General features: G+C 57.3%; 2 protein-coding genes and 1 long non-coding RNA gene across 9 annotated transcripts; 1 reads left to right on the top strand and 2 right to left on the bottom strand.

Moving 5' to 3' along the window:
- Positions 1–515: 515 nt before the first annotated feature.
- On the bottom strand, positions 516–7119 carry LOC111771610 (uncharacterized). Of its 3 annotated transcripts, XR_011432088.1 has the most exons (5): positions 6870–7119; positions 6184–6435; positions 3901–4036; positions 2791–2913; positions 516–2705 (listed from the first exon to the last, which is right to left on the bottom strand). It is a non-coding gene; the product is annotated as an uncharacterized lncRNA (long non-coding RNA). The 3 variants fall into 3 exon arrangements; XR_011432087.1 differs by lacking the exon at positions 6184–6435 and having other exon boundaries at positions 6870–6999; XR_011432089.1 differs by lacking the exon at positions 6184–6435 and having other exon boundaries at positions 516–2692; positions 6870–6999.
- HPCA (hippocalcin) lies at positions 6484–15687 on the top strand. Of its 4 annotated transcripts, XM_070249688.1 has the most exons (5): positions 6484–6783; positions 7102–7201; positions 9859–10257; positions 14475–14580; positions 14724–15687. In XM_070249688.1, the coding sequence occupies exons 3-5, from the start codon at positions 9880–9882 to the stop codon at positions 14819–14821; spliced, it is 582 nt and encodes a 193-aa protein (XP_070105789.1). In that variant the 5' UTR covers positions 6484–6783; positions 7102–7201; positions 9859–9879; the 3' UTR covers positions 14822–15687. The 4 variants fall into 4 exon arrangements, with proteins under 4 accessions (XP_070105789.1, XP_023489908.1, XP_023489913.1 ...); XM_023634140.2 differs by lacking the exon at positions 7102–7201 and having other exon boundaries at positions 6488–6783; XM_023634145.2 differs by lacking the exon at positions 6484–6783 and having other exon boundaries at positions 7087–7201.
- Positions 15247–21857, bottom strand: TMEM54 (transmembrane protein 54). 2 transcript variants are annotated; one of them, XM_005607239.4, is made up of 6 exons: positions 21666–21857; positions 19140–19333; positions 16941–17000; positions 16615–16803; positions 16341–16475; positions 15247–15922 (listed from the first exon to the last, which is right to left on the bottom strand). In XM_005607239.4, the coding sequence occupies exons 1-6, from the start codon at positions 21679–21681 to the stop codon at positions 15854–15856; spliced, it is 663 nt and encodes a 220-aa protein (XP_005607296.2). In that variant the 5' UTR covers positions 21682–21857; the 3' UTR covers positions 15247–15853. The 2 variants fall into 2 exon arrangements, with proteins under 2 accessions (XP_005607296.2, XP_023489897.1); XM_023634129.2 differs by lacking the exon at positions 16341–16475.
- Positions 21858–25324: the final 3467 nt, after the last annotated feature.

The following is a 25324-nucleotide window of genomic DNA, read 5'->3' as shown; positions in this document are numbered from 1 at the left end:
CGGGGAGCTCACAAGGGACCCCCGGGGGCTTTACCCGCAGGAGATTCCCAAGGGCTCTTGTTCTTGCTGTTCAAAGTTCCTTTTCTGCTGACTAGGAAGAGATAAATGCAAGGGAAGACCCTGTCATCCTCTGGAGCCCCCTTCATGCCTCGGTCTCAAGAGTGGCTGGGGGCCGGAGAGGCATCTGTTGACCCTGAGCCCCAAGTCCGGGATCCCTGGCGTTCTGGTTGGGAGGCCTCAGCTCTGCTGCCCCCCTGCTGCCAGGCCTCCCCATCTGTGTTTGTGGGTCTCAGGGTGAGTCCTCATGGGTCTGGCACCAAGGGACTGGCAGGGAGGGAAGGAACTAAACAGTCTTGGGCTCAAATCTTGGCTTGGCCATGCCTACTGGGTGACCTCAGGCAAGTCACTCCACCTCTCTGAGCCTGTTTCCTCACTGGGCACCTATCTTAGAGTAGTGTTGTGGAGAGTACAGGAGATGTTAACGTGAAAAGGACGACGCAATCCTGGGCACGTGGTAAGAATCTATAAACGTAGCAGTGAGTTTTATTACAAAGCAGAAATCCCTCATTTCCCCACCATCCCTGTTCCTGAGTAGCCAGGGTGGCTGTGGGAGTGGGCCACGTCAGGTGGTTATTGGGGACATTGTGCATGTGCCTGGGTGTGCAAGGGTGTGCGTGTGTGTTCACAAAGGGGCGTGAGTGTGCAAATACACATGCATTGGGTGTGTATGCATGTGCAATGGTGCACACGAGCATGCATGCTTGCATGTACCTAAGGCTGCCCGTGGCAGGGATTCCTCACGGGTACCCGGGCGTTATCCCTGCACTGATGCGGAGGCCCCTCTGTTCACTGTTACTATGGGAACGAAGAGGCAGTCCCCAGCCTCAGGGAGAGCCTAAAGTGCCAGAAATGGGAGCTGACCCAGTCTTCCCAGCAAGGGAGACAGATCAGGAGCATGAGGCCACTGGGATCTGGCAACTGCAGCCTCCAGGGGTTGGGTCTGGGACTCCAGGTCCCTCTGAGCTCTCTGGGAAGCCCTCACTTCTCCAGGGCATCCTGGTCCACTGGAAAGAGCTCAGGAAATAGAGGTGGGCCCCATCTTGGATCTAGCTCTAACCCTGTGCACGGTCTCAGGCAGGGAACTTGAGCTCTTTGGGCCTCAGTTTCCTCTTCTGGAAAATGGGCACAATCGCAGGTGCCAGCAGAAGCCTTGAGCTGGGGTGTTACCTGTCCTCTCCCAGAAGCACCTGCCCTCAAGACTGTATGCGTGTATGACCCTGAGCCCTGCAGTGTCACCGAGCAGCCTCCTCATGTGCACTACCCTCCACAGTGTCCTGTGGGCTCCTCAGGATGGAAGCCTTTCCCAGAAGAGGAACTGAGGCTCCAGAAGGACACAGCTGGCTGGTGGTGGGGCCAGGTCTGCTGCCCTCGTCTCCCCCGGGCCCAGCCCTGCACCATATGTGCAATCCCTCAGCCTACAGTGCCACATCACAAGGTGGCTGGGGATTCCAACCGCTTTTCTGGGTTGGGAGGAGCAGGCTGGGAGGAGAGTCACCCTGGGGCTTCGGGCGCTGGGTGCCGCCTTCAGCCTGCAGAAAACCTCCCAGGGCAGGGCTGGGCCTCAGGAAGGCAGATCCCAATTTAGGAAGAACTTTCTTTTTAAAATCTTGACTCTCTCAATTTTGACTCAAGTCTCAACTGTCCTGCATGCAGGTTGTAATTCATCCAGACAGAACTGCATATAAAGTTACAATGAACACTCGGCCTCCTGCCCTCTAAGAGGGACCACTCCATTTTCTACAAACCTAGGAACAATTTTTGACAGGTCAGAGACAGCAGGAGGGGCAGGAGCGAGCTCCTCAGCGATGGAAATGTGTAAGAAAAATCCGAATGCTTATCTGTCAGAAAAGCTGTCACAGAAAGGGTCACTTCTGATTTGAGGAGGGGGCAACAGGCTGGGCCTGACTGGGTGGCCTCAGGCAAGTCACTGTCCCTTCCAGCTAACTTTCACCAGCGGAGGGAAGAGGATTATTGTGCAGCCAAGGGTTGGCTGACACGTGACCCGCGCTGCCTGCGTCACTGCACCCCGCCCCCACCTAGGGGGAAACCCATATGCAAGGATATGGGGGTCAGGGAGCCCTTTTTCCCCAGCCTGGATGCCAGATCCCCTCTCTCGGTACAGGGGAGAACCCGGCCACCTAGGAGAGGTGCTGGACTCGTGGGAGTTATTGAAGGAAGGTGGACGGTAAGAGGTGAAGTCGGGGGCTGAGGGTTGGGGCGTGGCGTGCGAGCCTTGAATGTCCACTTCCTGTGGTAGGCAGTGGGGAGCCATGGAAGGTTATTAAGCAGGGAGGAGGGAGATTAGATTTAGAGAAAGGGAAGGAGGGGAGAGCTGTAAGAGGTCTGGAGCAATAACACAGGGCTGTCTGAGGAGGGAGTGGGGCAGGGGATGTGGGGGGAGAGGAGGAGCCAGGCCTGAGAGACATCCTCTGGCAGAAGGCTGACTTGGGTAGGAAGCAGGTGTGAGGGTGTGGAGGAGGGAGAGGTCCCGGATGGGGTGGGGCTTCAGGCTTGTTTGGTGGATGGAGGGGAACCCAGACACAGGGCAGGCTGGGGTGGAAGGTGATGAGTGGAAATTGGCCAGCTTGAGTCCCAGGTGTCGTGGGCTTCTGGGAGACAGTCCAGGAAGCAGCTGGAAACGTGGGCTTTATTGAGAAGGAGCCAGAGGGTCAGAGGGGTTGTTTGTGCCAACTTCCCCAAAGCTGGAAAGGGGTCACCCCTGGATCTTACCCTGGGTCCATTGCCGTGTGAAGGCTGTAAGCTCACACTGAGGGACGGGCAAAGATGCGGCCCCTTTCTCTCTCCCTTGGGGTCCTGGATTCTGGGCTTGGCAGAGAGATCATATACCTTTACCTAGGAGAGAGTTGATGCTCTTCTTGGGGCCACTGCAGCCATCCCTCTGCTGCAGAGCCCACCAGCCTTGGGGGCTCCGCGAGCAGGATTTCAAGCCCAAACTTCCGCTCTGTAGAGGGACCGTCTGCAGCCAGCCCCAACCTTCCCAATGCCCCAACACCAGGTATCCCCTATTAGCCGGCTGGAGCCCACATTAATTGGGCGCTGACTATGTGCAGGCCCAGTGCCTGCACTTTACAGGCTTTCTCTCACTTCATCCTCACAGCCACCCTTGGAGGGGATCTATTATTATCCTTTCCATTTTACAAATGAAGGAACCAACTGAAGCTTCCAGGGCCTTGCCCCCTCCCCTGGGGGTTGGGGGTGGGTCAGGGTTCAGCCTGCTCGGTGGGACCTGCAAGGCTACTGTGTGACTTGGGCGGGCAGGGCAGCTCTCTGAGCCCCATCTGTAAACTGAGCTTCGTTCGAGGGACCCCGCTCCACCAAACCCCCCTCCCACCTTGACTTCCGGTCTGCAGTCCCAGCTCCCAGGACTTTCCCAACACCCTCACCTCCGCCCCCGTTCTGTTCCTCATGGCCCAGCTCCTTTGGGAACAGCCAGGCCTACCCAGCTCCCCCTCCCGGGCTGTGCTCTTGGCAGCTCTGCCACCCTGGGCTCTGGTCCGGGGGTGGTCCCTGGCAGTAAGGGGGGCTGGCGGAAGCTTGGATTGGTTGGGCTAAGATGCAGGGTGTGCAGAGACCCCCAGGCCCCCACCTCAGCATCCAGTGCTTCATGCTGGGGTGGGCAGGGCCCTGTGGAAAGGGGTGGCTTGAGGTTTTAATCACTTTATCAATGTTTGTTTGTGTAATTCAGCCCCGAGATGCTTTTCCCTCCATCTGTCCCCACCATCTGCTCCCATCAGGATTTTCCAAACCATTTGGGACCAAAGAGGGGAGAGTGGGGGCTGGGCCTCTGAGGGGGCTGGAGGGGGGCCCCCCTCCACTTACCTCCCTGAGGGGCTCCCAGGGAAGGGCCTGGGCTCCCGAGTCACACGGAACTGGGTTCAAATTCTGGCACTGTCACTTTCTTGCTATATTACCCTGGGCAGGTGACTTCACTTCTCTGAAGCCTCAGTCTCCACGTCTGTAAAATGGCAGTAACATTATTGACTCCTCAGGATTGGTGCGGATCAAAGGAGGTGACATATGCAAAGCACTCAGCATACAGTAGGCGCTCGAAAGACATGTGGTCCCCTCTCCACTCATCCCCCACTTGCCTCTCTCTCTGGCATCCAGGAGCTGGTCTGTCCCTCTTGGAGTGCTGGAGGGTAGCCACCTCTGGTTTCTGTACCCCTCACCTCACTCCTCGGATGCAGAGGTCATTCGCTCCTCTGGGACTTGCTCTCTCTTCCATCTCCCTTGGACCCGCCCACTGCTTGGTTCTCTCAGTACCCTCCCTCTACATCTGCCCTAAGCCGCCCCTCTCCCTCCCTTCTAGATGCCTCAGTCCAGCCTCGAGACCTCTGATAGCCCCACAAAAGGCCTTCATGGAAGACAAATCGGCAGGGTTCCAGGGTCATGGGGCCTCATCTATGCATGCTCACGTCCAGAATCTCAGGCCTGAGGGGCCAGGGAGGCAGTGAATGAGGACTTGTCTTGTCAGTTGTGTGGTCAGGGGTTTCGATGAGGAATGTCAAGACACCAAGGTCACCTGTCTAACCTCCCTGCTCAGAAAGGGGAAGAGAAGTGTTCCAGGTCATCCTGAAGCGAGGGACCCAGGCCTGCTGCGCCCCTTTCCTGGGCTATATCTCAGGGCACTAGGTCTTGGGCTAGGGGCCTTGATGTTTAAAGGGCCTTCTCTTTGGCTCAGGGGCACCTCCAAGTTCTTCTTAGGCTCCGGGGAGGGTAGAGGTGGCTGAAGGGAAGTAACCAGCAGAGTCACCAGGGCCCAAACTCTGCCCCCAGACCCAACCTACTCATTCTAGGGGCAGGGAAAGTCAAAGGGAGGTGGGGTGCTCAGGGTGAGGAGAACACCATGGCTGGTTCTGCCTTCAGAAGCCTCAGCTACTGGGGAGACAGGATGCAGACTGGAGTCCTGAGGGCAGGGCATCCAAGCCACCCTCACAGACAAGAAAAACAGTGGGTTGGGGAGAAGTAGGCTCCTGAGGGGCTGAGCCAAGGAGTCAGCCTGGAGGAGGAGAAGCTGGGGCAGGGGAGTGGGAGGAAGCAGTAAGAGTTTGAGCAGCCCCCCGTGAGGGTGAACTGAGACCCCTCAAGGATGGAGAGGAGGACCCAGAGCAGGCTGGGAAGATTCAGGCTTCAGGCAGGCGAGAGGAAGGAGGAGGCGGTGAAGAGGGGCGGAGGTCACGACTGCAGGGCAGGCCCCTCTCCTGCCCCAAGCACAGCGGGCCCTCCAGGCCTAGTGTGGAGAAGGGAGGGAGCTTGTCACTCAAGGGGCCTTGGGTGGGGGCTGAGCAGCAGGCTCTCCCCACCCCCAGGTCCTCACACAGGAGGCAGCTGGGAACCACCCACACATGTCTAGCGTCTCTCATGCCTCCACAGGGGTCCCAACACCAGAGCCAAGGCACACAGAGGAACTGGTGTTCTGGAGGGCCCAGCTGCGCGCACACACACACACACACCCAGCAGCTTGGCTCCCCAGCTTCTCCAGTTGAGACTCCTCACTTGCCCTCAAGCAGGAGGGACTCAGGCTAGACTTTGACCACCTGAGAGGCTTGGTCTGGGAACCTGGAGGTGGAGCTTTGGAGCCCTGCGGAGCCAGGAGAGTCCCAGCTGGCACCACCGAACCGGGAGGAGCTGTCCAGTCAGAAGACAAATGCTGTCAGCTCACCTTCCAAGTAGGTCCAGAAACCAGACCCATCTCTGCCACCCTGGTCCTCTCTCACCCTGGGATGGCCCTCTGCTCCCAGGCTGGCCCCACCCTCAAAGTCTGTTCTTGATAGAATCCCTGAGTAAGCTTGACCTGGAAGTCAGACCCTCTCACTCTGCTCAAAACCCCAAGAGCTTCCCATCTCAACTGGAACAAAACCTGAAGTCCTTGGCATAGTCCTCAGCATGCCACCATCCCAACCTCCGCACGGCGATCTCAGCTTCTCCCAACACTTATCTAATACACTAGAGAACTGACTTGCGTATTGTGTCCATTGTTTACTGTCCGCTCCTGTAACCCCACTGCCTAGAGTAGTGCTGGGCACAGAACTAGTGCTTGATAAATATTTGTGCAATGAATGGATGAGGGCACATGGATTCAAGTCCAAGCCTTCCACTTACTAGCAGTGAGATGTCGGAAGAATGGTTTAACCCCGCTGAGCCTCCGTTTCCTTATCTGTGAAGCGGGGACAACGTAGGGGTGTGGGGGTTGTTGCTGAGGCTGGGGGAAGGAGGATGCAGGCCCCATACTGGCAGGAGGAGCTCTGATGGGGTCAGCGACTCTGGAGAGGGGCTGTCCTGTCTGCAGGCAGGGGGTCTACCTTCCGGAGGACTCCCCAGCCCTCGCATGTCACACTCCTGCACTGGCAGAGGCTGGGAAGGGGGAGGAGAGGGTTTCCTTGATTGGCGGTTGGGGGGAGTGGGAGGAGCAGTTTAGATCAAGGTTGGGAGGTGGGATTCATTCTGAGAGGGGTCCTGGGGACAAGATCGAAGCGGCGGCAGGAGATGGGGGCGGGGCTCTCTAAGGCGGAGGTGGGGTAGGGGGCGTGTCTGGCCCCGGAAGACCTCACAAACTGGAGGAGTGGGCGCTGCCCCCTCTCCGAAGAACCCCCAGCTCAGTTAGTTCCGGAGTTGAGGCGCGGGGGCAGAGAGGGTGCCTGCCTACCTAACCGCTCAGGATCCGATTCCGCCCTCGGAGCGAAGTGCCGCTCCCGCGCCCAGGTAGGGATGGGGGAGGAAGGCGGGGGGAGCGCCGCTTAGGAAAAAGGTCTCTGGGCACTGACCCCACCCTACCCCATTCAGGCTACCTGAGTCGAGATGCTGAGGAGATGAGGACCTCAGTCCTCCTTCCCCGCTTGGGTGCTCTCTTGTGAGGGGGCCGGGGAAGTGCGGGCGTCCCCTTCCCTCTCCTGGGCAGGGCTGGGGGCGGAGCCTAGCCCATCGCTCCCTCCTCGCCCGGGGCTGGAGGGGAAAGGGAGGAAAGGGGACCCCCCCAGGGGAGGGGCTCCGGGCGAACGCTGCGGGGCGTTTCCCTCGCAGTCGTTCCCCCCGCCCCCCGCCCGCCCCTCCGGCCGCCTCTGCCGCCGCGCGCCGCAGCAGCGCCGCCTTCCCTGCGCAGTCGGTGTCTCCACGTCGCTGGGTGAGTGGGGGCCGCTCCGGCCGGGGCCGGGGGCTGCGGGGAGGGGGCATCCCCGCGGGAGGGGGCCACGTCCAGGGCTTCCCAACCCCGCCGCTCCCGCGCCTCCCGGGAATCCTCCCTCGGCGGGCGCAGGGAGCGGGGGCTCCCCCGGGAAACGCGCGGAGCTCTCCAGGGTCCTGACCGCCGAGTGGCCGGCCCGGAGGAGTCGCGTTTCGGCCGCCTCGGAGCGCCCCCTCCAGGAGGGGCCACGCGCCCGGCGCTCTCCGAGTGCTGAAAGGATTGAGGCGGGGGCTCAGAGAGGTTTGGAGAGGGTCCCAGGGGCGGGTTTCTCAGTTCGAGGTGTGGGTCCTTCCCATTTTGAGGACTGGGGGTCTTTGCGGAGACAACAGAATCTTCTACCACCCTCGTTTCCAAGTCTTCCATCTGGGAGGGGCAACTCTGAGGGTGGCGGGGAGGAGGGGGCACTGGGAGATGTCTCCTGCCCAGCGCATCTCTGTGCCCCCGCCCTGATGACCCAATTCCTTAGACCTTGAGGAGGGCACTAAGGGACACACTCTGTCGCCCTAGCCTCACGCATTTCCTCAGTCCCCTCCCACACACTTGTTCAGTGGGTCCTCAGCCTGGGGCAGAAGAGGCTGATTTAGAAGGGAGGATCACCAACTTACAGAAATATGCATGTGACACACTGCTGAGGACACACACAGGTCCCCCAAATGGCCATACAGTCACATCCTCCTCACACTGTGACGGGTGCACACCTAGTCACATGCACATATGTGCACATGCACATATATGGATTGAAACACACGGGGAGACAAATGCAATGCAGAGAGCAGGGACACACGTGCATACTTGAGCGCATGCATTCACACACTCACTCACATGTGCACAGAGCTTCGGCACATGCACTCACAAGGAGCTCCCTCGTCCTGTCTCACAGCCCTAAGCTGGGGGGCAAGTCACCGACACACAGCCTACATCCCTGGCCGGAACTGCCTGGCTGTCTCCCCTCCACTGCCTTCCCCTCAGCCCTCCACACTCCAACCCCCTGCACTGAGGGGACCTTTGTTAACTAGATGAAAGGTAAGTGTTGGAGGGAGGTTGGCTAGCTAGGGGTCTCCCTGGAAAAGGGTCCTCTAGTAGGTCTGAGAAGGACTGCAGCTTCCTCCCCTGGGACCTGGCAGCACCCCTGGGAAAAGAAAGAAAGATGGCAAGCGTGCCTGAGGGTCCCACGTGCCGCTGGCCATGTGAGAGGTGTCAGCATGGGAGTTGGCTTGTGATGGCATGTCTGAGACAGGTGGGGTCGTGGGCTGGTGTGTCTTGATGCACAGGCTATGAGTTGTGCGTGTGTGGTGCTGTGTGTCAGTACATGTGAGTTGTGGAGCAGAGGGAATGTTTTTTTGTGTGGAAACATGGTGACCCATGGGTGGATATGGCTGGTGAGTGGCATGGGACCCAGTGTGTGGATTTGGTGAGACGTGTAGCATAATATCTGTCAGCATGTATTCATTTGTGTATTGTTGTGCATAAGTCTTGTGGCATCTGGCTACATGGAAATCATTTTTATTTATTTAACACTTATGTAGCGCTTAGATGGCAGGCATCTTTCTAAGTGCTTCCCATGTATTAACGAATTTAATCCCCACAACAATAATGAGGTAGGTACTATTACCCCCACTCTACAGATGAGGCAGAGCGATTTTGAGGAACTTGCCCAAGGTCACATAGCTGGTAAGAGGCAGCGCTGGATTCAAACCCAGGTGGTCTGGCTCTCAGGCCCATCACTAGCCCAGGCTAACACCTATCTTATGCTGCCCCTTGTCAGGCACACGTGTGTGGGAGACAGAGCCCAGGTCAGTGTCTGGGCTGCAGGTGTATTTTGTGGTGAGCAGGCAGGTGTGAGGCAACGCGGGGGCAGTGTGTGGGAGGGAAGAGGAACAGAAGGCCTTTCTGCATCTTCCTGGTCCACTCGGGGGTCAGCCCTGTCAGTCCATGGCTGTGTGACCTGAAGCAGGTCACCTCACTTCCTTGAACCTGCCTTCTCATCTGTAAAATGGGGCTGATGCCCAGGCTTCAGTTTGTGAGAGTGAAATGGTGTACACCTGTGCAGACTCAGTGACTGGCACTGAGAAGGGCCTCAGTAAATGTGAGCCCCTTTCCCTTCCTCTGTCGCCAGGTCTGTTCCCGAGGAACTGTCAGGTCTGGGGAAATGGTGTGGGGCGTGTCACAGAAGCAGGATGCCTGGGTTCAGGCTGTGTGACCTTGGGCCAGCTCCTCTCATTGGGTCAAAAGAGAGGCTGGGGGCCGGCCCTGTGGCGCAGCAGTTAGGTGCGCACATTCTGCTTCTCGGTGGCCCGGGGTTCACTGGTTTGGATCCTGGGTGCAGACATGGCACCGCTTGGCACGCCATGCTATGGTAGGCGTCCCACATATAAAGTAGAGGAAGATGGGCTCGGATGTTAGCTCAGGGCCAGTCTTCCTTAGCAAAAAGAGAAGGATTGGCAGTAGTTAGCTCAGGGCTACTCTTCCTCAAAAAAAAAAACAAAAAAAGAGAGAGAGGCTGGGGTGGCTTGGATGGGGGCCCTCCTGGAGTGCTGTCAATGGGCCAGGAGGGTCTGACCACTCCTCTCTGCCCCTTGATCCCCTTGGGGACCCAGGTGGGACTTGGCTCGGTGGCCATGGGCAAGCAGAACAGCAAGCTGCGGCCGGAGATGCTGCAGGACCTGCGGGAGAACACGGAGTTCTCGGAGCTGGAGCTGCAGGAGTGGTACAAGGGCTTCCTCAAGGACTGCCCCACGGGCATCCTCAACGTGGACGAGTTCAAGAAGATCTACGCCAACTTCTTCCCCTACGGTGACGCCTCCAAGTTTGCTGAGCACGTCTTCCGCACCTTCGACACCAACAGCGATGGCACCATCGACTTCCGGGAGTTCATCATCGCGCTGAGCGTGACCTCGCGGGGCCGTCTGGAGCAGAAGCTCATGTGGGCCTTCAGCATGTATGACCTGGATGGCAATGGCTACATCAGCCGCGAGGAGATGCTCGAGATTGTGCAGGTGGGCCCCTGGGCCCCTGAGAATGCCAGGTGCAGGGCCTGGCAGCTTGCACCCACCTTCCTTTTTATCCTCTCCACAGCCCCGGTGGGTCGATAGTGGCAGGTGCTCTTCTTACAACCCATTTAAAAAAACTCTTTATTAGGAAATAATTTCCAATTTAAGAGAAGTTGAGAAAACTCTCATTTACCCTTTGTTCAGATTCACCAAGTAACATTTTACCACCTTTGCTGTATCATCATGTGTGTGTGTGTGCGTGCGCCTATGCGATGTTTTGTTGCCGTTCTGAACATGACCCTTTACCCTGAATACATCAGGATATATTTCCTAAGAACAGAGACCTTCTCTTACATAACCCGTAATATGATTATTAAGGTCAGGACATTTAACACAGAAACAATGCTATTATCTAAGTTACAGACCATAGTCCAATTTTGCCAACTGTCTCAATAATGTTCTTTATAGCATTTTTTCCCCTGGTCTAGGATCACACATTGCATTTAGTTGTCTTGCCTCTGTAGTCCCCTTTATCTGTAACAGCTCCTCAGCCTTTCTTTGTCTTTTAAGATGACATTTCTGCAGAGTATAAGCCAGTTATGTTTTACTGATCCTCATTTACTCAGAAGAAAATGGATGCTCAGAGAGGTAAAGACATCTGCTCAAGGCCACACAGCCTGTGAGTGAGCCACCTGGCTCCATCATCCACATTGCATCTAGATACCCAGCCACTTCCCAGCTAATGGATTAAGGGCCCGCTAAGAGCCTAGTACTAAGTAAGGTGCTCATACCCATGAACTCAGTGCATCCTTACAACAACCCCATGAGGTTCAGAGAGGTGACATGACCTGCCCAAGGTCACACAGCATTTAAGTGGAGTCAAGCTCAAGCTGGCCATCACTCAGAGCTGCCTCTTGAAAGGGGCCTGGCTTCCACTTCTGGAGGTGGCCTCAACTCTTAGATTGCTCACCTGTAAAACAGGGATAGTGATGCTGACCTCACGGGGAGATTTGAGGACCTAATATGAATGCCCTTTCATGGTACAAATTTAAGTGTGACACATGTTAGCTTTATCCAAAAAACCTTCCAGAGTGCCCATCTCCTCAGCCCAGCACTGAAGACCCTCGGGGCTCTGGTTCTATTGTACCTATCCAGTTCTGTGTTCACTTTTTCCTGCGCCTGTTTCTTTGCCTGTAGGGTGAGGGTGTTAATCCCCTACTTTACAAGGCTGTTGTAGGTATAAAGCGGGATGGGGACGCTAGCAGAAGACCTGGCATATAACGGGTACTCAGAAATGTTAGCGATTGTCAGTTATGAGTTTCTCCACGCACATTCTCTCCTCCAGCCAGAATGGCCTTTTCAACATCCCTGGAATGTGCCCTGAGTAATCCCGCCACCCAGCTTTGCTCAAGCTCCTGCTCCCTTTCCTTCAGTCTCTCTGAATCCTTTCCCTTCTGTTCCCTCAGTTCTGCTGACTGCTCCCCCTTCCAGCTCATCCAGCCCCTACTGGACTCCTGACGTTGGCTTCTCTCTTGCTAAGGGTCCAGGTCTGCTCTCTCCAGCCGGTGTAAAATGGGCAGCCTTGGGATGCGGTGCCCTCCCTATGCCTGTTACTAGGGGGAAGCCTTAATGTTTGCCAATGACTCCGAAGGCCTGGCGTTCACTCTAGTTGATGTATAGCAGGAGTTCTAGGGGTCCTGGTGGAAGAGTCGGGGTAGCCAGAGCGGTGGAGGATCATTCAAGGATTGGGCAGAAGCTGGATATGGACCAATCCAAAGAGATCTTCATGTTTTATCACTTAATGTGATTGCACTGGTGTATACTGGCAAATCTTAGCCCTGATGGAGGCGCCAAGCCAGGGCATCTGTCAAGCCAGCCCTATTCCTGGGGCACCCTTTCCTGGCTGGCCTCTGCTCTTTAGGCCCTGGTTTCCTGTACGGCAGCCTGGTGGCCTCCGACGGCTGGCACAGACAGAGCTCTGCAAACCCCAGTGACTGATTAATTACAAGTCAGCTCCATGAAACAATGAGTGAGCAGCAATTCCAGACAATTAATTAGGAGGCCCAGGAGAAGGGTTGTCACAAGGGGAGCTGTACTCTCTAAGTCACTCACTCAGTTCTTCTGGATTCCCAGCCCTGTGGTCAGGTGGTGGGCACACAGGAGGGGGAGGGACTGCATCTCCAGGCTCCCTCTCCAGTGGGAGAGACAAGTGTGCAGGCCACACTGACCAGCTCGGTGACAGGGATGTAAATGTAACACCTGGGAGTCCAGGGGACTGAAGGGCAAGGAAGACATGAGGATGTGGTGGATGAGTAAAGATTATAATATGAGCGCTATTTACTAACCACTTACTCTAGCCAGCCACTGTTCCAACTATCCTACATATATCATCTCATTTAATCTTCTCAACAATCCTAATAAGGGAAATATAATTACCCCCATGTTACAGATGAGGAAACTGAGGCTCACAGGGGTTAAGTACTTGCCCAAGGCTACAAAGCAAGTCATTAGAGGAATCAGGATGCCACTCGAGGTCCACCTTACTTCAAAGCCCCTGCTGCTCATCACCACCCCACAAGCATCTATCCAGCAGCTAAGAGAGAGCAGGTTCTAATCCAGTGTCTGCTATCAATTCCCTTTCCGAGTCTCGATTTCTTATCGCTATAGCCGTTTTTCAGGGTTGTTGTGAGGTTTAAAAATAATGCATGTAAAGTCCCTGGCACGGAGTAGGTGCCTGATAAATGGTAGCTGGTCTTATTGTTCCAGGCAGAGGCTGTAAACGCTGGGAGATCTGAAAGGAGCAGGAGAATTGTAGCAGGGGAGGCCTGATGGTGGAGAGGTTAGCAGGGACCAGAGCGTGAAGTGCCTTGAATGCCAAGGGCTGAATGGTTTGGACTTGGTACAGAGGACGGCGGGAGGCGCCAAGAGCTTTTAAACAGGGGAGTCGCTGCCAGATGCCAGGCACTGTGCATTCTGGGAATATGGGCACTAGCTAGATGTCCATGGTCCTTGTCTGTCTGCTGGGGACCAGGAGCAATCCTCCAAAGGCATAATTACTTCCGAAGAGGTGTCCCCAAAGGAAAAGCCCAGGAGGCTCTGGGCCTGAGCCCTGACCCAGCCTGGATCAGAGAAGGCCTCCCTAAGAAAGCGCCATGTCAGCTGAGCCCCAAGGAGGAGTGGGAGGCAGCAGAAGGAGCGTGGGGCAGCATCCAGAAGGAGCTGGGTGCACGGCGGGGCTGGAGGGAGGCCTGTGTGTGTGATGGGAATGAGGGGGCGGACCACTGGGCTGAGGACGTGATGGGGGAGATCTGTGTTTGAAAAGAGGCAGCATGGAGGACAGACCCAAGGAAATGCGGCGGGAAGAGACCAGGGCAGAGGCTGAAGCCAGATCTGAGGCAAGGGAAGTTTATTGGAGGAGGTGTCAATAGCAAAGAGCTGGAAGATTGAGGCGACCGGTCCGGTCCCTGAGCTCCGGGGTGCCGGGACCCAACCTTTGCCACAGGCCAAGCCCTATGTGCCCTGTGTACATTTTGCGCAAAACTCCTCCTTCGCGTCGCCTCGGGAGCTCCTGCACGTGGCGGCTGCGCCCTGGGCCGGGCAGCAGGTCCCGCCCCCGGCAGATGCTTATTTGCGTTTATTTGCATGACACACCCCGCCCCCTCCGGCCCAAGCTGCCTCCATCCCTCCAGCCCTCAGCGCGGCCCCCCGCCCCCTGCCGGCCACAGCGGCGTCGCAGCCCAACGCCCTCTGCCACCGAGCGCGGGCCGCCCGGAGCCCCAAGTTTCTGACCAGCCGCGCTAACGCAGTACTTAGCTTGGCACCAGGTCCTAAACCCGGCCTTCTAGGACCCCCGTTCACCGCCTGGGCCCCGATGTCCTCCATCATCTCTCCTGACCCCCTGTACTCAGCCACCCCAAAATTCTCAGCGCCCACTCAGAGCTTCCCGCTGCGGTGCCTTTGGTCATGCAGATCCCTCTGCCAGCGATTCCTTTCCCACCTAGCGCTCCAAGGGAACTTGGTCGGGGCCCGCTGCAATAGCCCCCTCTTCTGGGAAGCCTTCCCAGACACCCCTTCCTGAATCCCCCAGTTCTCCACGGCTTCGTGGTCCCCTCTCCACCTCACCGTGGCGGGGGCGCGATCATCAGCACACCTGGGGGGGTTGGAATGTTGGGGGTGAGGGGCTCAGGCAGGCGGCTCACTCCCTGCCTTCCCCCCCCCCCCAGGCCATTTACAAGATGGTTTCGTCCGTGATGAAGATGCCGGAGGACGAGTCGACCCCGGAAAAGCGGACTGAGAAAATCTTCCGCCAAATGGACACAAACAACGACGGTGAGGGGGCGGGGGCAGGGGCAGGGGCAGGGGCGGGGCGGGGCGGGGCGGGGCGGGCGCCACTCCCCTTCCTCTCCCGCGGCTCCGCTCTGCCTCCCCTAGCCGCCGCCTTCTCCTCCATCACTGCTCCCCTCGCCCCGCAGGCAAGCTGTCCCTGGAGGAGTTCATCCGCGGGGCCAAAAGCGACCCGTCCATCGTGCGTCTGCTGCAGTGCGACCCCAGCAGCGCCTCCCAGTTCTGAACGAGAGGAGCCAGCTTCCCCCGCCTCCCTGCCTTCACGGGCCCTCTCTCGGCTCTCAGCTTCCTCTCCCTTGTGTCTATCCAGGCTGGGGGTCAGACTGCCCCCCTCAGGGTCTGCACTCTGGGGGGCCTATGGAGAAGGGAACCCTGCAGCCCCCGCAAGGTCCAAGCAAGCAAGCAGTTAGCACCTCCCAATCCAAGAGGCAATATCACCCTTCGGCAATGATAGAGAGACACAGGCTCTGGCTTGGTGTGCGCCTCAGAGTCAGCCCTCCCTTACCTAGATAGGACTTCACCCATGCCTCCCTCCAACCTCCCCCCGACACACACACAGCCACGAGGCCAGACTTCCCTCCCCCAACCAGGGAGCAAGCTCCCCCAACCTTGTAGACCGCAGCCTGGCTGGAAGGGGGAATCACGCCCAGGTGAGGAGCCTGTCTTTTTATTTGGAGGGGAGAGAAGGATTCCAGAGGCGTGGGGGGCTTGAGGAAAAAGCTTCCTTGAGCCATCCTTCCCTGCAGGAGGGCCTCCACCCTTCCTGTGCCTGCTCTCCTTGGCCTGGAGGCCATGATGCAAAAGGAAAACCTCGGATTCCAGCCCCCCAGCTGTGAGTCCCACGAATGCCCACCCGCCCTTCAGCACTGGATGAACACAGACCACGGAGCCCTCTGTGTATTTTGCCTCTCTCAGACACGCACACAGGCCCACAGACACATGGGCAGACACATCTGGAGCCCCACCCACAGCGTCCTGTGTGGGAAAGAAGCACAGGCCCCCTGGCCGAGCCCCCTCCCCTGCTGCATGCATCCACCTGGAGCATCTCTGTTCTTTTTAATAACTTCAGAATAAAGTCTCATTTCAGTGCAATGGGCTGGGTGGCTGGCGGAGGAGGTTGAAAGCCCTACCAGGGTCCCTGAGGGGCCACTGAGTCCTCTTGGGCGGGCTCCAGGAATCCTGGCCAGGTCACGGTGCAGACTTGGTTGCAGGACTCCAGTGGCTATGGGGCCCAGGGGCCCAGGGGCGGCAGCAGCTGTCAGATGGTCAGCGGCTCAGAGGCAGTGCAGCTCAGCAGGTCTTGGCCCTCCATGGGCCCTGGGCTCTCCTGCATTAGGGGAGACATAGGAGGCTGCCAGGCCTGCTGGGTCTGGGTCTCCTCCTCCAGGACACCCAGGGAATGGGAGGAGGGGACGGCTGGGCAAAGGGGCATCACTCCTTCCCCTGAAGCAAGGGTCAAGCGGTACCCTTGGAGTGCCCCTAATTCCAGCCCAGATACCCCTCCCCCTCCCTCAAGACTCATGGGGCCATGGGAGAGCCAGATGTCAGCTGTGTGACTTAGCTGGGATTTCTGACCTCTGTGACCCTGTGGGCCTTTCCCTCTGGTCCCGGTGAGAAAACTATTGCCCCAGTTCTCAAGGTGGGGGCCCCGTCCAGAGGGGTGGAGACAGACCTGCCTGGGCTCCCCAGCAGGGGCTCCCAGGAAATCGGGGGGTCAGGGCTGTGGAGGGGATAGCAGGCCTTACCATGTGGTGGCTGCTTTCCCCCCACCAGGGCCTCAATTTCAGCAGCTGGTGGGCAAGCTGGGCACAGCGCACAGCAAACACGCTCTCCGCCACGCAGAACACTAGCGAGATGCCCCAGAGGCACAGGCTGGAGCTCTGTGGGGGCACAGGGGACAGAGATGGCTGCTTGGGGTTCGGGATAGAGGGCGGGACTCCAAGATCCCTTCCCACCCCTGATGAGCACCTTGGGGTCCCCCCTTTCCCCACCCCTGCCATCCCAGGCCTAAGCACTCACATAAATGCGTGTGGGGTCATAGGGACAGTCGGGTGCCAGTGCCAGAACTTCGGGGCTCCCAAAAGTGCAGGCGGCCAGCAGTGCCCGGCCCTGGGTGGCAAAGGTCATGGCGATCGAGGCCAAGAGGCCGAGAGCACAGGTCAGAGAGAGAAGAGCACAGGCCACGCTCGAGCTAAACACTGTCCAGCGCTGGATGGGGGGGGGGCCACTGGTCAGTGGATGTCAGGCTTGGCAGGGGTTAGCCTCAACCTCTCCAAGCAGCCCAAGCCCTCGGGAGTGGCCACTGCCCCTACCCCTACCGCCCCATCCCATGAGGTGCCACATACCAGGGGGGTGCTGGGGAGGTAGCGTGACAACACGATGGCTACAATGCCCGAGGTGATGACCTGTGGGGGAGATTCAAGTCAGCCCTGACCCCCTGCTGGAGGGGAATGGGCAGGGGGTCAAGGCCACTCTCGATAAAGATTCCACCAATGCCAACTCTAGCCCTCCGAACCCCCGCCCCTCACCTCTGCTTAGCTTTGGCCTCATTACCTCCATCTGCACAGCGGTACTGCCTCCTCATGGTCCAGCCCTGAACTGATGTTTTAAAACACCATCGCTCCCTGCCTACAACCTTCCATGATTCCCCACTGCCTACAGCTGTGTATCTCAAACAGGGACCTGTGTGTCCCAGGGTCGCAGGAGCATGTCACAGGATATATATGACATGTCTCCTTGGACTGGAAAGGATTTTGGAAGAAACTAAGTAACTGGCAAGGAGCTAAAAACAAAATTACTTTAAAACAAATCAGGACACTTTCTGGAGTAGAATGCAAAAGCCCTAGGAGTATTTTAAGCGATCCCAAGTTCCAGTGACCTGGCCCGCCCCATCAGCTTCTCTACCCAACCCTGGCCAGTCTCTTCCCTCATTGCCCTGGATATGGATACCCACACATACCTGCTCAAGATGCTACCCACACAGTGCCCTCTCAGGAACACCCTTCCTGCTCTGCTTTGCCTGCTGGTTCCTCCTTCTGCAGACCTCCCTAACTACCCACAGTCCCAAGAGGCGGGCCCACTGTGTAGCCCACCAGTGGCCCTCTGGATCTTTGGGGCTCCATTCAGCCAGGCTTCCTCCTTGAGTTCCCTCACTGTACTGGGCACGGGCTGGACCCACGGGAGGCAGGTGAGATGACGGCGGTGGGGCCCAAGAATGTCTTTAATTCACTGAGCAGCCACAAGTAAGTGCCTCAACCTCTCTGGGCGAAGCCCCATTCTGCAGGATGAGCTCATGGAAAGGACACTGGCTTTGGTGGCAGACACAAGGAGTTTCAAATCCAGCGTGGTTTCTTTGTATCAGCAGGAGGTTGGGTGAATCCCGGAGTCTCGGTTTCCCCATTTGTAAAGTGGGGTTAATAATGGCCCCACGTTGCTGGGAGCAGCAAGGATAACCGAGGAAATGACAGCCAAGCTGAAGTGGTCCAGCCCAGAGCCCATACCTGGTGGACCTCCTAACCCTGAGCTCATTGCCTCCCCCGTCTTCCTCACAAGGCTGGTGAGAGGAACAAACAGCAATAATAGTAACCCCCAGGGACACTGCACACATCTGCACGGCCCCGTCTTGTCCCACTGACGGAGGCTCTCCTACCTGCTGGGGCCTGGGGCCAGCAGGCTGCCCGAGTTTCATTTTGCAGGGGAGGGAACAGGCTTAGAGAGAGAAATAAGTCCCTCAGCGGGAGGTCACAAGGACGGGACTCAGACACTGATGTGTGGGTATTCCCCAAAGGCTGCGGCCAGGTGGGAAAGGGCTTTATGAACTTGAGAATACCAGGCCCCTTCATTCATGTATTCATCAACCAGGGACTGACATCTGGTCACACCATGGCTACCATTTATTGAGCACTTACTATAGGCCAGGCCTAAGGTTAAGCTCCTGCCAAATTGTTTTTTTCAGTGTCTCCAGAACAAACCGTAGCCATTCCTACCTCCACACCTTTGCATCTGCCATCCTCTGTACTTGGAATGCGATCCTAGCTGCCTTTCCTACCTGCTGGCCCCAGCAGGCCTCATACCTGGGTGAGGGTAATTTCAGCCTATCTCTGAACTCCTACTCATCCATCAGCACCCAGCTCAGGGGCCTCCACCTCTGTGAACCCTCCTGGACCCTCCCAACTGAGCTGATGCTCCTTCCTTCTGTCCAACACTGCCTTGAGTATTTCCCTGTTGTAACAATAATCCGAGTTCTCAGGAGTGAGCACTAACCACGTACCAGGCACTGTGCTAAGCACTTTATATGATGGTCTCATTCAATACTCACCAGGACCCTGTGAGGTGGACCGGATGTTACCATCCCCACTTTACAGATGAGCAAGCTGAGGCAAAGAGAGGTTGAGCGACTTGGGGAGTTGGTAAGTGGAGTAGCGGGGGTTAGGGCTCACGGCTCTCTGCTTGCCCACCCCAGGCTCTGGGTGGGGACTCATCAAAGATCTTTCAGGCCCCCTCCACCCGCCTCGCGCCAGCCACCCCCCCGAGTCGGGCCATACCACGATGGCGGACGTGACAGAGAGGATGTTCACCACACAGTACTGCAGAGCCACAGCGTCGCGGGAGGCAGCCACGTAGCGCAGCACGGTGCCGTGGAGGAGAGCCGCTGCAATGAAGCTCACGTGGCCCAGCACCACCAGCACCAGCCCCGTCTTCATCAGCACCTTCCGGAAGTCATCTACGCTCATGACACCTGTGGGGGACAGCCATGTCAGGGTCCTGGGTGGGGCTCATCCTGCTGGGCAGAGGAGACAACCGAGGCCCTGGCAGGAGTGATGGACACTGGGCTCTCAGTGTACTTCTTGGTGACTTGAGGCCAGGAACTTGTCTTCTCTGAACCTCAGTTTCCTTATCTGGAAAAGGGGTTCACAGTGCCTTCCTGAGAGTCTTTGGAATACCAGGGTTGGAAAAGCGCACAGGTGGTACTTAATAAAGGTGGTAGTCCTTGTTAGTGCGCAAGGTCACGAGTGGCAGGGCCAGGATTTGAACTCGGGTCTCTAGCTCCACGATCCTTCCACTAAGCTCCCCATTCACTGATATTCATGTGTCTGTTACACAAATGGTCACTGAGTGCCTGCTGCGTGCCAGGCCCTGAGGTGCCACGGTGAGCTTGACAGTCACCCTCCGGGCCCCAGGGAGCCCTAGTTCACTGGGCAGAGAACGGGTCCTGCTCGGGATTCAGTTTGGTGGCCAGGGCCCGGCACACAGTAGATGCTCAACTCACAGTTGCTGAACTGGCTCAGGGCAAGAAACTCCAGCCTCTGAGTCTCCATTTTCCCATCTGTAAAATGGGAAGAATAACCCCTGTCTCCCAATGGGGGAGGAGGTCCCAGGAAGAGATGGATGGAGAAGTGGGGCACACCCTGGGGGTGCTGGGAAAAGCAAGCTCTTGGTGCAGGGGCACTGGGCAGGGACGGGGCAAGCGGGGGAGGCTGGGGGACCCATAAGCAAATTCTGAGTGGCCAAGTGGCTGCCCAGCCCCCATCTGCACACCCCCAGGAACAGGGAGCCCTGCTCCTTGGGCAGCTCATGCTCTTCCAGATATGCTCTGTGGATCTCCCCATGGGTTCTGGCTCTGCCCTCAAGGACACACACCGGGCTGGCCCCCTGGCTCCACCAGCCCCTTTGCTCTAGCCAGCTCTGAGAGACCGGAAGAGTGGCTGGGCCCCCAGAACTAAACAGCCTCGTTCTTTGTTTAGCTTCTCCTGGTGGGACCTGTGAGTCCCTTCCGAGACCTCAGTCTCCCCAGCTGTGGCAGAGAGGGGTGGATCGTATTTCATATATGGGAGCTCTGCAGCTAAAAAAAAAACGAAAGAAAGAAATCACTAGCTTGAATATTCTTGGGGGATCTGTGCCGAGGGGCAGTCCCCAGGGGGCAGGGAGGGAGGGGCTGCTCAGTTACAGGCCCTCTGCGTGACCTTGCACCAGTCCCTCTCCTTTCTGGGCCCCAGATTCCCCATTTGTAAAACGGGAGGGGTTGGTCTAGCTGGTCTCTGAGACCCCTGGAACCTGCAGGACCCTCTGGAGCTGGACCAGGTCTAGGAGAAGCAGAGGGCAGACCATGAGCTGGACAGGCACCGTGGAACTGGAATGGCACCATGAAGCCAGCCAAACAGGTAGGGGCATGGCAGCTTCGTCCTGGGGGCCTGACCCACCTCACCCCATCCACCCACCTACCTGGCAGCCCAGACACCACCTGGCTCAGGGCTGGGCTCATGAACAACATCATCCCAGGACCAAGACTTGGCCAAACTGGAGGCACAGTGCCAGCGTGGAGCTGTGCCTGGACACTGGACAGTCTCAGGGCCGTCCCTGGCTCCCTGGTTTCTAAGTTGCCATTCTTGGGGCACTTAGCAATGTGGCTGCCAGAGTGGTAAGCTCTTTACTCTTAGGGGCTAACTTCATTCTCATGGCAGTCCTAGGAGGTGGTGCTACCCTCCCCATTTTACAGATGAGGAAACCGAGGCTCACAAGGTCTCTTGTCTAGAGAGTGGGGACTCCCCAGGTCTGTCTGACAACCAAGAGCAGCATCCCTGTGCCAGAGAGTGAAGGGAGGGGACACATCCGTCCCTTTCCTCTGTCTGGATCCTGTTTGCCAATGGCCCTTCCCTCCCCGCCTGGCTACAGGAGTGGAGGGTATGGAAGTGGGAGCCCCTTTCAAGATTGAGGACCCCAAGGGCAGGCACCTCTGACTCAGAACTCCCTGGGCCCTGGATCCCCCTCCCTCTGCTCTCCCTTCTAGGCGGGGTGGGTGCTCTCTCCAGCGTCTCTTCTCCCGCCTGGTGGTGGTGGGGAGGGAGTCCCTCCTCCGCAAGAAAGGAAAGTGGGGGCGAGGGGCACAGGTGTGACCCCACATCGAGAAGATACCAGCGGCCCTCCTCTCTCCATCTCACGGCTGGGGAAACTGTGGCCGAGAGCGGAAAGTGACCTGCAGAGAAGGCGGCCCGGACCCCGGGCTCCCACTACAGTGCTCCGCCCCTGCAGGAGGATTTGGGGCGGGTTTGCCGCCCCCCGCCCCGGCTCACCGAAGCGCAGACACATCTTGGCTCCTGCGCGGGGGTCTCTGCGGCCGGTTTCAGCGGGGTTCCAGAGGCTGCGGGCGGCCGGGGGGCCCCGCTTCCATCCTGGTCCGCAGCCGCCGTGCGCCCGGGACAGCTCGCGCCGCGCCCACTTCCCGCCTCGAGCCAGGGGCGCCCGGCGCCCGGCCCGCCTCCCTTCCCGTCACCCCCCGGGCGGCCCAGCCCCGGGAGGGCCCTGGCGGCTCGTCTGCATCCCCGGCCGGTCTGACCGGCTGGGCAGCCCTTCCTGGCCGGCCCGGCTGAGTCACGGCACTGGCCCCACCCACCCGCGCCCGCCGGGATCCGGGCCGGCGCCCGGCCGTGCCGACTCACACACACACTCGTGGCCCGCCTCCACTCCAGTGATGCCCATTTTACAGATGGAAACTGACGCTCGGAGGAGCCGCGAGCATCCGGGCTGGGGAGGGAGAAGGGGGCCATACGCGTGTGAGCTGTGGTTATTGTAACCTGGTGGGCACAGAATCCGCTTCTTTCTAGAGGAGGGGGAGGGGCAGCAATGGTGGCTTCAGGCAAATCGCCTTCCCTCCCTGCCCTGGCCTGGGAGTCTTCCGTCCTCCATGCTGAGCAAGGCCCTTTGCCTCTCTGTCTTGGGGGTCTCTGTTCCCTCATTGGAAAATCAGGGATCATAATTCCTGTCCCCTAAGGTGGTGAGACAAAATGAGATACAAGAATGAGATATGAAAATGCTTTGGAAACTCTAGAGTATCTTTATGAAGTGCCGACCTAGCAGGAACACACAGTAGGAGCTTGACTAATCCTGGCTATCAGTTACTGAGGTCCTTTAATGTGCCAGGACGGACCCATGGCCTCCCTTGGTTCACCCTCAGCACGCAGAAGGGGACTCAGAGTGCCCAGACAGAAGTGGAGTCAGAGGGAGCCTAGATTCCCACCAAGGCCTCCCTGCCGCGTCTGCCTGCCTGGGCTCTCTCAACCCTCGGAGCGGGCCTCCGGGAGGCACTTACATGGTATCAGGGCAGCCTCTGTTCACACTCTGTGCCCCTCACCCCACTGGTCAGTGACCTTGAGGGCAGGGGCTGGCTTGATGCCTGGACACCAGATCTCCGGCAAATGCATGCCTTTCTGCACACCTGTTCCAGTGCCTGCTGTGTGCCTTGTGAGTCGGGCAGCTGGGTCTCTGGAGTTTGGAGAGCACATTAACACCAAAGGGAGCAGAGCCACAGGGAACTGCGCCTGGGAAGCCCCCAGGGCATCTGCAGACCACCACAGTCAGGCAGGCCTGTGTGGAACCCCTTGGCAGACATGCTTCCCTGTCATCTGTTGTCAGGAGGAGGACAATGCACAGAGGGTGTGAGGTGGAGAGAAAGACTGGTAAGGTGGAAGGGAAGATGGGGACAGCTCATTAAGCCACTGGGCTAGTCCCTCCCAGGCTGGCATTGTCCATGGGGACAGTCTTTTAGTAGGGCAATTGGGCAGTACATATCCATGTTGTAAATGATCAGATACTTGTGTTTGTGACCCAGCAATTCCATTTCTTGGTCTTTATCTTACATACCAAAGAGTAGAAAGATACGCATGCATTTAATGTTTATGGACAAGCTGTTCCCGAGAGCGAGATAGCACTGCAGTGGAAGCCAGGAGCGGTGGGCCGGAGGAGAGCAGGGGAAGGCCTTGGCTTTGTGTTTTACACATGGCCGCATTGTGGGAATCTTACAATAAGCATTCACTCATGTCTTGCTTTTGTTAAAAAGAAAGAAAGAAAGGAAAGGGCCCCTCATCACCACCACCCTGCCCCCATTCCACCAACCACTTTCTGATGACAAAGGCCACCTCCCAGGGGCTGCTCTGGGGAGCATGTGTGGTCACTGCAAAGTCGCTGTCAAATCTCACGTGTGTGTGTGCATGTGGCCTCTCTATCAGCTGGTGTCAGGCAGTTCCCTTGACACTGAGCCCATCTGGAACCTTCTGGAGTTAGGTTGGGGACCAGACCTTTTAAATGTCTCTGCTTTCAGATGCAAAGATGAGGATTCTCTCTTTTTATCCTTGGAACAATACTGAGAGTTAGAGATTATGACCCTGTTTTACAGATGAGAAGATTGAGCTCGAGAAAGGTAAAGGCTTTTCAAAGATCATGCAACATGAATCAGTGGCAGAGGTGAGACCTGAATCCAGGCCTGTCTAACTGCGAAGGCTGCTCCTGACTTCTGAGTGTGGTGGGGGATGGGGGAGCCACAGCCCCCATGGCATGGGCATGCTTTCTGGGGCCTCTGAGGAGAAATGTTCCCACCTCTTTCTCCCCAGACAGTTTCCTGGCCGTGGCCCAGCCTTAGCTGCCCGAAGTTATTGCCACTTCTCTTCCTTATTGCCATGGGGCCAAAGTCCATTAGTTGGAGCCACCTGGTGCCCCTTGCCTCTGCCCCACCCCTCTGCACACTGGCCTGGGGTTCTGGAAAGCTCTAGTCACCTGTCCCCCACCAACTCATTGTGACACACTGGCAGCTCACTGCCATTCCCTGGGCCTCAGTTTCCCCATCGGTCAAATGGGGATAATGATTTCCTTCCCTGCTTCCCAGATTTCTGAGGCGTAAATGACTTGAGAGATATGAGAGTGGGCTGAAACCTAGCCAGAGACATACAAGTAGTAATTCTCTCTCTTCCTGGAACGTTTAACAACCAGGCGCGGCCCAGTGCGCTTAACCTGGAGGCTGGGTCTTCCCGGGCTGGGCTGGGCTGTTCAGCTGGGGAGGGGGCTTCAGGCTTCCAGTCCCTGTGAAACCCCTGTTCACCTTAAAAGAATTTTTTTTTCTAATTATAAGAACAGTCCCTCCATGTAAATAAAGCAATCGCACACAAACCCTGCCATATTCTATTCTAGGTGTCTATGTATGTGAACCTAAAACGAAAAGCCAACTGGTCATGCTGGTCTGAGACGAGCAGGTGATCAAAGGGGACTTCAGCGTGTTTACAATGACAAATGCTAGAGGGTGTGAATGGGGGCGTTTGTTATTCTTTGTAATTTTTTTTAGCTTTTACATTTCTAAAAAAAAAAGCTCACTGTTGAAAACTTGGGGGAAAAATAAGAAAGCATAAAGAAGAAATCACGACTGCCCATTATCCTCCCTGCTCCCACAGACAAGCACCGTTCACATCTTGGAGGGGTTTTCTTATGTGCATGTATCATTTTCTCCTCCTCCTCTGAAACTCCTGGCACTTGGCTTTATTCTGCCACTTCTTCTCCTACCTTGATCTCCTGCCCCCGCCTCAGCCCCCTCCATCCATCAAGGTCTTGGGTTTCCAGATCTTGGTCAGGTGATCTGTCCTAATATCCTGCTCATCCATGTGAATGACCCTCCGATACCCTCCCTTGAACTCCTCAGTGACCTTCATCATGACCCCAGCCATTCTTTCCAGGGCCATGCCTTGCAAGGTTCCCTCTGAAATCCCAACCTCAAGCATCCCACAAGGGCCTCTCCCTCAGCATGCCCCTCTTCTGACTCCCAATGCCTCATCCTCTCACTTCACGGAGGCCACGGCCCATTCTGTTTCCTTCCATTCAGGTAGCCGCCTCCTGGCCTCTCCGCCACTAAGCCTCCACCACAGGGCTGAGCATCTGAAGGCCAGCTCGGCTGTGCAGTAAGAGAGGAGAA

Source organism: Equus caballus, chromosome 2, assembly GCF_041296265.1.
Source record: "Equus caballus isolate H_3958 breed thoroughbred chromosome 2, TB-T2T, whole genome shotgun sequence".
Lineage (NCBI taxonomy): Eukaryota > Metazoa > Chordata > Mammalia > Perissodactyla > Equidae > Equus > Equus caballus.
The sequence above is the reverse complement of the archived record's forward strand: the minus strand, read 5'-3'. Positions and strand labels throughout refer to the sequence as shown.

Excerpts from the sequence above, each read along its gene's own strand:
- HPCA (XM_070249688.1), top strand. The coding sequence starts at position 9,880 with ATGGGCAAGCAGAACAGCAAGCTGCGGCCGGAGATGCTGCAGGACCTG. Across the intron at positions 10,258-14,474 it reads AGATGCTCGAGATTGTGCAG|GCCATTTACAAGATGGTTTC; the intron begins GTGGGCCCCTGG and ends CCCCCCCCCCAG. Across the intron at positions 14,581-14,723 it reads AATGGACACAAACAACGACG|GCAAGCTGTCCCTGGAGGAG; the intron begins GTGAGGGGGCGG and ends CTCGCCCCGCAG.
- TMEM54 (XM_005607239.4), bottom strand. Across the intron at positions 17,001-19,139 it reads CTGTCACGTCCGCCATCGTG|GTCATCACCTCGGGCATTGT; the intron begins GTATGGCCCGAC and ends TCTCCCCCACAG. Across the intron at positions 16,476-16,614 it reads ATGACCCCACACGCATTTAT|AGCTCCAGCCTGTGCCTCTG; the intron begins GTGAGTGCTTAG and ends GTGCCCCCACAG.